The sequence below is a fragment of the Vulpes lagopus genome, chromosome 8 (genome assembly GCF_018345385.1).
Source record: "Vulpes lagopus strain Blue_001 chromosome 8, ASM1834538v1, whole genome shotgun sequence".
Taxonomy (NCBI): domain Eukaryota; kingdom Metazoa; phylum Chordata; class Mammalia; order Carnivora; family Canidae; genus Vulpes; species Vulpes lagopus.
The window spans coordinates 71,348,190-71,356,756 of NC_054831.1; the positions used below are offsets into that span (position 1 = coordinate 71,348,190).

The following is an 8,567-nucleotide window of genomic DNA, read 5'->3' on the forward strand; positions in this document are numbered from 1 at the left end:
ATATTAATTTAAAAATTGTCTTGGCCTTCTGTCACGTCACGGCCACTGAAAGACTCAGAAATAACTGCTGGTGTTGATTGGTTCAAAACCACCAGGACTTGAGCCACCTGTCAGTCATAAAGGAATTGAAAGTACTTATTAATTATATATGTCAGAATTGATTAAAGCAAATCAACTGTTAACCAAGCACAGAATGACATTGTAGTCTTTATGAGATTTGGAGAGGCTCATTTCTGTCTTTGGGCACGCTTTCTGCAATCTGATCCAGTTTTCAACTCATAATCATATGGGCAAAGCTTGACTTTTTCCATTCAGCCCAGAAAGTGAAGTGATCTGCTGTGATAAAATATTAACTAAATTTGTATGACTTTTTGACTGCTGTAAGTGCAGAACATTTATCAGATAAGCACCATTTTCCTGAGCCTTCTGTGACTAAATATTTTGTCTTACTGCCACCATTGTGTAAAATCTTTGACTAGAAAATGAATACTGGATATTAGTTAAACCCATTCATAGGCTGCAACAGAATGTCAGCTTAGTGTTCATACATCAAAGTTTGTTCAACAGCCTTTGCATAATCCAGAAGAATTTAATAACCATTGAGGTTAATTTTGTCAGTAAAATAAAGGGAAAGGAAAATGTTTGAAATTTAAATTACGCAGATAGCTAAATTCGTAATCCTAAAATTTAAATCCCTTAATTCTGTCTGTGGTATCACACTGAGGCTTTTTAATAGTCATGAAACTGAGTGGGTCTTTAGTCAGATTATCTACAAACAAGTTTTCCTACATTTGCTGTGAGCAAAGTACCATAAGCACATAATATTTTTTTGCACATATTTAATTTCCAGAATCATCTGTCCATACTTCTGTAGATATTATAAGATCTTAATAACTGCAAACCAAACTATAAATTATAAAAGTTACACATGTCTTTTGCTGCTTCTTTTTTTAGCTGAATTTTAATACTTTTTTATCAAAAGTTCTAGTGAAAATTGGCAAAGTGGAGCCATATGTTATTTTAACTACCTTTTATCGATGGAATATACTGATCTTTACTCTGTAAACAACAATTTTGAAAATTTTCTGATTTGAAAAAAATGTAGATAGGAGAGATGCCAGAATTTTTAAAAACTATAGTTAAATAAATGAAGCAGTGTGAAATTAAGAATTCATTTGTAAATGTGGTAGTGTGTACTTGAAAGACTCTGAGATGAGTGTGTTGTTAAGTTTCTACAACCAGAGCACACACTTTAGTAATTATTTAACAGTTTCTTAGATGACTCCTAGATGCTGAGAGCCATTGGTTGATTGACATAGTGTAGAGAACAACCACCCAGGTATACATTCCTGATTTACAGACTAGCAATCACCATCAACAGGACCAGGCGGTGCATGGGAAGGTGCTTAGGTTCATCTCAGTTCTGGGTGGATTCAGCAGGGCCTTTTGTTGCTGCCCAGAAAAGCCTGAGTCACTGTCAGGTCAAGTGTGCACGTGTGTGGAAGCATGAGAGTAAACACCCCCACCATCACTTACACCATGTGCTGCCTGAAATTGACAGTGTTCTTCCTGTTTTGTGGTTTCATTTTCATTTTAAATGTTCTTACTAAATGTTAATATCAAGTTGAGATGACTTATAAGCTAGTGGAGACTTGCTACAGAGAAAGGGAAGACGAGAGGCTGGCTGAGCGAGCACCTTGAAAGCCTGTCCTACAGAAGCCTTAAGGAAATGGTAGAAAACTGAGACAAGGAGTGTCCTTGCTAATGGTTAAACATAGACATTCCATCTAAGGAAATGCCCTTGACTTACCTCAGACATTTTGGGTGGAGGGGTAGTAGAGAATGGTCTAAGTTTTGGTTTTGTTTCTCCCATCTAGAGAGATTACAGCCTAATTTATCTCTTAGAAATGTAGAACTTCCTGTAACCTGGTTTCCATCCATCAGTAGAAAACGACACATCTGAAGTGGTTCCATAGTGAGGAGCCCTGGGGGTGGTGGGATCAGAGTTCCCTGCTGCCACACATCCCCAGGATTGATGACATTTTAGACATCTCTGGAGATATTCAAGAACCCTCTGACAAAGTTGAGAATTTTGGAAGGGTCCAGTGCCATTTTGCTGTTTAAATTTCTGTGCTGGCCTGTCTTTAGGCTGCTTTTAGTACATGGGATCAGGGGCTCCATCTTGGAAAGCTTTCCCTAAAACTTCAAGTGGAGGCACCTCATATTCTGGGCATCTATCATCACCATCTCCATCTCTATCATTTTCTTCTTCACTATCTCCATTGTCTTCATCTCTGTCATTTTTTTTTTTAAGATTTTATTTATTTATTCATGAGAGATAGAAAGACAAGACCCTGGCAGAGGGAGAAGCAGGCTCCACGCAGGCAGCCCTATGTGGGACTCGATCTCGGAACTCTGGGATCACACCCTGAGCCAAAGGCAGACGCTCAACTGCTAAGCTACCCTGGCATCCCTCATCTTTATCTTCTCCATCTCCGCTATCTCCATTGTCTTCATCTCCGTCGTCTCCATTATCATGAGTGATCGTGATTGAGTGATTGAATGAGCATGCTATTCCAACCTTCCCCACTCTAAACCTTTGCATAGGCTAGTATCTGGCACATAGTGGGTGCTTAATACATTTTTATTGAGTGAGTGGATTTTTCTAACTCCTGGAAGTTGTTCTTGCCCTTTTTTTCGTGTTTGAATTTCTCATACCACCAGTATTGACTAACTGGTAGCAGGCATCATAGTAATGTTAACTTGGTAGACTCATATTCTGTGGCTGACACCTTAAATTAAGTTTCTGTTTATGAAGGATGTGTCCATTAGATTAAAACCCTTTTTTTTTTAGGTTTTGTTGTTATTTTTTTGTTATTTTTTGCAGGGGTCTTGCCCCTCAGAACAAGCCGGAACTGCAGAAGGTGATGGAAAAGAGAAAACGAGATCAAGTAATAAAACAGAAAGAAGAAGAAGCACAGAAGAAGAAATCTGACTTGGAAATAGAACTATTAAAACGGCAGCAGAAGCTGGAACAGGTGAGAGTACTGGGGATGAAGATTGTCTTTTTCCTTTAATGAGTTATATTTGACATATATATCAAGTATTGTATAAGTTTAAGGCATGCAGCATGTTGAATTGGCACATTTATGTTGTTGTATGTCTGCCCCTGAAGCTTAGCTAGCCCCTCTATCACATCACATAGATACCCTTTCTTGTGGTGCTGGCAACAGTTGAGATCCAGTCACTTAGCAAGTTGAATGTTCATAGTAGAGTTTTGTTGATTGCAGCCAACAAAACTGTACTGTGTGTATCAGGTCTCCAGGACTTCTATAGCTACTGGTTGTAAGTACATACCCTTAAACAATCTCTCTCCCATTTCCCCAGCCCCTGGAAGCCACCACTTTACTCTCCTTTACAGTTTTAGTGGTTATCTTTAGAGTCTACCTATGAGAGAGATCATGCAGTATTTGTCTGTGTTTGACTCATCTCAAATGTTATTGTTTTTGTCCTGAGAAATAAGGATATTGGAACAAGCCGAATTTGCCAGGCATAGGCGATGTAAATGTTTTTTGCACAAAAGGAAAATGTGAGCCACAGTGTCAGCAAAGGGGCTAAAATACATTCAAAGTAAAGACAAAGATTCTGCTGAGGACCTAGATTCAGGAAGCAAAGCCCAGACTGGGGAATATCACTGAACTCACAACAGAGCATTGGGAGGAGCACAAGAAATTGAACTTCACTGAGATTACATGCAGAGTCAACTGTGCCCTGGTCTCAGGATCTTGTTTGGTTAGCCTTGATGTTGGGTTCTCATCATCTCTGGCATTGCTGGTAGTACCAGCCAAGGAGCTGCTGCTCCTGCACAGGATGACTCCAGGGCCTGTACACATATGCCCTTTTATATACATGTGAGGTGGAGACCAGGGGAAACTTTCTCCCACTGGGAAATAGAAGGTGTTAGGGACTTTGGAAAGAGGAGGAATATTTGCAAAGCCTCTCAGTATGTGAATAATTTTCCTGTTTCTGAATTTCATTTAGCAAGAACTTGAGAAGCAGAAATTGCAAGAAGAACAAGAAAATGCCCCCGAGTTTGTGAAGGTTAAAGGCAATCTCAGAAGAACAGGCCAAGAAGTGGCACAAGTGCAGGAGTCCTAGGCCCTGGCGACAGAGACCACGCATGCGCCACACCCACTCACTCCGTGGGGAAGCTGTGAGCAGGCGCCTCCTCGACACTTAATCTCAGGGCCAGAGCCCCTGGAGAGAACCCCAGCCAGCAGAGAATTGTTACTTTAAAAAAGATTTGGCTTTGATTTTCCTACAATCTAGGCGGATAAATGATCTGTGATGGTTGCAGTTCCTATTCACCAAACGAAGGACGTTGACCAGCACTTAAGTTGGGATAAATGAACCTGTGTTCGTAAGACATAAAACAAAAACACAAACACCACAAAGCAGAACAGAAAGAGGACATTGGAATAAATTCTTGAGAGTTGCACTACCTGGTTTTTCTTCCAGTCCAGGTTTAATGGGGCACAGAGCCTTTTTTCTTTTAAATCTAAAGAAAATGTGTTTTGTTTCTCCTTTAGTTATCTGTTAGATAATTTAAATCACATAGGAAGGTGTTTGATCTGTTACATCCAGTATTTGTAAATTTCCTTTTGTGAATTAGAATTTTCTTGTTTGGTTATGCTTTCACCTGTGTTAGATCGACACCTGACAGTGTTAATGTTGAGCACAGCTGTTAACCTTAGTTGGCATTAAGATTTAGGAAGAGGGTGAGAAGTTTTAAAAATATGGAGGAAAAAAAAATACATAAAAATTCGGAAACAAATATATGTAAAAGATAGGAAAAAAAAAAAACCCACATAAATCTTGATCTTATTTTAATTCCTTTTGGTTCTCTGATACTAGAATGCTCCACAGTGATTATTCCAGTTCAGAGAAGGCACATCATATAAATCCATTTATTGTTTTGATAACTGGTAAGAATTTTGTTTGCTTTTTCAGTTTCTTGCTGAGCTAGTCCTTTTATACATGAAACAATCTCCTGATCCTTCAGAGAAGAAAAATGAGTCCGTGTAACGCAGCTTCAGTGTCAAAAGTAGAGGATCCAGATCTTTGAGAACAGGGTGGGGAAAGCTCCCATGGGAAGCTGGGCAAGGAGGACTTCTTTGGGTATTTTAATGTGAAACAAACGTAGGCTGGTCTCCAGGAGGCCGAGCTGAAAGGTCGGTGGTAGTAGCATTTGTACATTTTGATTTTCATTAGAATCCCAAGTTTTGAAAACCAGATTAAGGATCACATACTGCTTTGCTTTTTTTTTTTTTTTCTTGTGAAGAAAGATTGCTCACCGCTCTGTTGGCGGTGACGACTACTGTACTGCATCTCAGGAAGTGCTGAGGTGAAGGGGAGAGGCTGCCTGGCATCTGCACGCTAGCCAGCTCGCGGTCCAAAGTGAAGTCCCAGTCCAGCAGCAAAGTCCTGATCCAGAGTGGTTTTTTTTGTTTGTTTTGGTTTTTTTTTTTAATGCTGGTCTGGGCAGGGGTATATTCTACATGAGGTGATCGGAGGAATTGAGGAGGATTCTGTGTGTTTCCATTGAGGTGATTGGGCCAGTCACTCTCACATTGAAGAGTCGTCTTAAACTTCCTTTAAAGGCTCCATAGGAAACTGGATCCTGAGCTTTTAATCCTAATAAGCATTGTAGAAATTAGCTTTCTATGGGAATGCTTTAGTTTTCAGTCAACAGGCTCATATTCAATCCTCATGTGAACCAGATAAAGGTAAACACGATGACAATATACTGCTAGTCAGAGGACACGTCAGTCACACCTGACTTCTCAGTAAATATCTCTGAAGAGAATATGAGATGGTTAAGATAAAATGTTGCTCTATGATAGTTTGCTTTCGAAGGATGGAACGGTAACTATTTTTCCATCCTTCTAGCTTTTGCAAGAAGAAAGTCTTAAATGATCAGCTTGAAAATACATTCTGATAGCACATTGACTGGAATGCTTTCTTTGTGCATCTGGACTCATGATGAGATTTGCGAGGTGAGGATTCAGGACTGGTCATAGCCTTTCACCCGACTGGATGTTGGATCTTAAGTCCTGTGCCCTTGAAGCAGTTCTGCTGCTTGATAACATTCTCAAGGGCGCTGACAGGCCCCGGTACCATGATTCACCTAGAATTCATCTTCACCGGGAAGAAAAATTATAAAAGCATTTCCCTCCCAATCACACTCCCCAGACTGCACAGTGACATGTAGTGAGTAGTACAAAGTCTGGCCAAAAGACTTGTAAATAGTGTGAAGTGATGTCTCGGGACCGGACAGTGGAATGTACAGGTAGAGAAGCTCTGCGAAGTTGTCTGCTCTGCTCGGCTCACAGGCCTGAGCTTCAGGGCGCCCGTCTCCGCTCCACACATTGATACTGTACAGTCCAAACTCCTAGGGCTCGTGAACATCTGAGCAGTTTTGTGCTGTGAGCCACTTTTTGACAAAGAATGGCTCCATTTTTCCACTCTGTGGTTTTCTTAAAATAGTTCACTGTTTTATAGTCTCCTGGTAGTAAAGTAGCATTGCTTTCTAAGCTACAGCAAACAGTTGACTTTATTCTTCTACTCCGAAAAATCTTGACTTGTTTGAGTGTATATAATATATATAAAGGGAGCCTTAATGGATTTGTTTTCATAATTTAATATTTTTTGTATTTGCTCTTGTACAATTGTTTTTAATGGAAAGTATTACAGAATTGAGGGTGGAATTCTTAGAACCAAAGTTATTCTTAATAAAAATCACCACATGCTTGGACCATGAAGCTGTGTTTGTCTGATCTGTTGGTGATGGATGTCTGGCGCTACAGGTGGGGGTGCTGTGTTCAGCTCAAGGAGCAGAGAAGGTGCTTTTAGGGTCTCCCTTTGGTGACCGCCACCCCCTCCCCGCCCCAAATCAGTTACCTCTGCCTTGTTTCAGGCTGACAATTCACTGTGTCAAATTCATGCTTAGAGATCATCTACTTTTTGCATAAAGAATGTGGTATTTTAGCAGCCACTGCCATTCCTTCAAAGTATTCTGAATCTTCAGGGCTGGGGAGGACAGTGGGAGGTATATTTTGGTAGGGGCCATTTTTTAATGCTGTGACCTAGAACGTGTGACATACCTGAACTGTGACCATGAGATTATTCTACTTATTAAGGGAAATGAACCATAGCCTCAAAAAGTTACTTTGGGAAACTGTACACATTGATTACATTGTACTATTAGTTAAAGTGGTTCAGAGGTTTTGGTCTCTCTCTGCCTTTATTTTCTAACCCCTAATTACTACTCCATTTGATTACCCAGCTCCTGGTGTTTTTGGACTCCATTTTGATAATCACATCTACTCAGGGCAGCGCAGGTCTCCTACCTCTTAGGGTTTGCCATGAGTTCTAAAGGCCAGTGCCCAAGATGGGCTCCAAGATGATCTGAGCTATAGTTGCATTCTTGGGCTGCAAGCAGCCAGTTTCCCCAGGGGGGCAGTTCTGAGGCTGTGGCTCCAAGCCACGCTGTGCTTGTTTGTTACTTAGAGTAATACTCCTAGATTTGAAAAGAGAGGGCAATTAAAGTCTTTGATAACATTTAAAATGCCAAGTGCAGGGAAAAACTCTTAGACTAAAACTGCCAGGCTTACATTTACTAGTATAATGAGAAGCGAAGTGTTTTCTTTCTAAGGTCTTAGGGTAAATAAAATCTTCCATGAGGTAGCCTCACAATTACAATTTCTTCCTTTCTGTTTGCTCTTGAGAAGATGCAGTCTGATGATGATGAACTAGGGATGTTTTGAATGTCTTCCCACTTGTTCCTAGATGTCCTAGCAAGGTGGTAATGACCAGCTAGAGTCTGGTAATAAGGACCCTTGGTTATTTACTAAGAAAGAGTGTGCTGATTGCTGCTGGGATGTTGAGGCTCCCAGACCCCTAAAGGTTAGGGAATATGTTTGTATGTGTCAGTGTAAGTATCTTTCTGCACATTTGCATTGATAGGTTTATATCTCCAGTTGTTGAAAATCATGAGTTCATATTAATATTCTCTAGTCTAACCTAGTAGTACTTTCTCACTTTCCAGTTTCCATAATTGTGGCTCCTTTCTCTAGCATTGAAAGCCTCCTCCTTTTCACAGTAAGTAACCTGCCTCCTGCCTTTGCTCAGCGCCATCCCCACTCTGGCCCTGCCTGGTGGCTTTGTGACTGGATTATTAAGGAAGGAAAGAAGGAAACATGTTTTCCTTGGACATTTAAGCATTTATTGTGAATTTAAACTAGTTAAATCATCTTAAACCTCTTAAGCTGCAGATTTAGTATGCCTGGTTATTTTTTACCTTTCAAAAACTCAAACAGGATATGAACCACACTTGTCCTGTCAGGTCGGGTTCTCTAGAGAAACAGAACCAAGGAGAAATAAGAAAGGTTTAGTGAAAGATTGGATTGATGGATGGATTGATTGATAGGTAGGTAGCTTGCTAGATAGGCTTATGAGGAATTGGTTGAGGCACCTCCCATCCTGGGGAGAGCAGCTTACTGATTGAA

General features: G+C 40.4%; 1 protein-coding gene across 4 annotated transcripts in view; it reads left to right on the forward strand.

Annotated features, from left to right (window-relative positions):
• FAM107B (family with sequence similarity 107 member B) overlaps positions 1-6,821 on the forward strand; it is a 224,793-nt gene extending 217,972 nt beyond the window's left edge. For 3 of the 4 annotated variants that reach the window (XM_041766453.1, XM_041766455.1, XM_041766456.1), the window contains 2 exons: positions 2,888-3,038; positions 4,042-6,821. In XM_041766453.1, coding sequence (XP_041622387.1) covers positions 2,888-3,038; positions 4,042-4,158 — 268 coding nt within the window. In that variant the 3' untranslated portion in view covers positions 4,159-6,821. Of the gene's footprint in view, positions 1-2,885; positions 3,039-4,041 lie in introns of those variants that run through there. The other variant, XM_041766454.1, reaches the window with a different exon arrangement.
• The last annotated feature ends 1,746 nt before the right edge of the window (positions 6,822-8,567 follow it).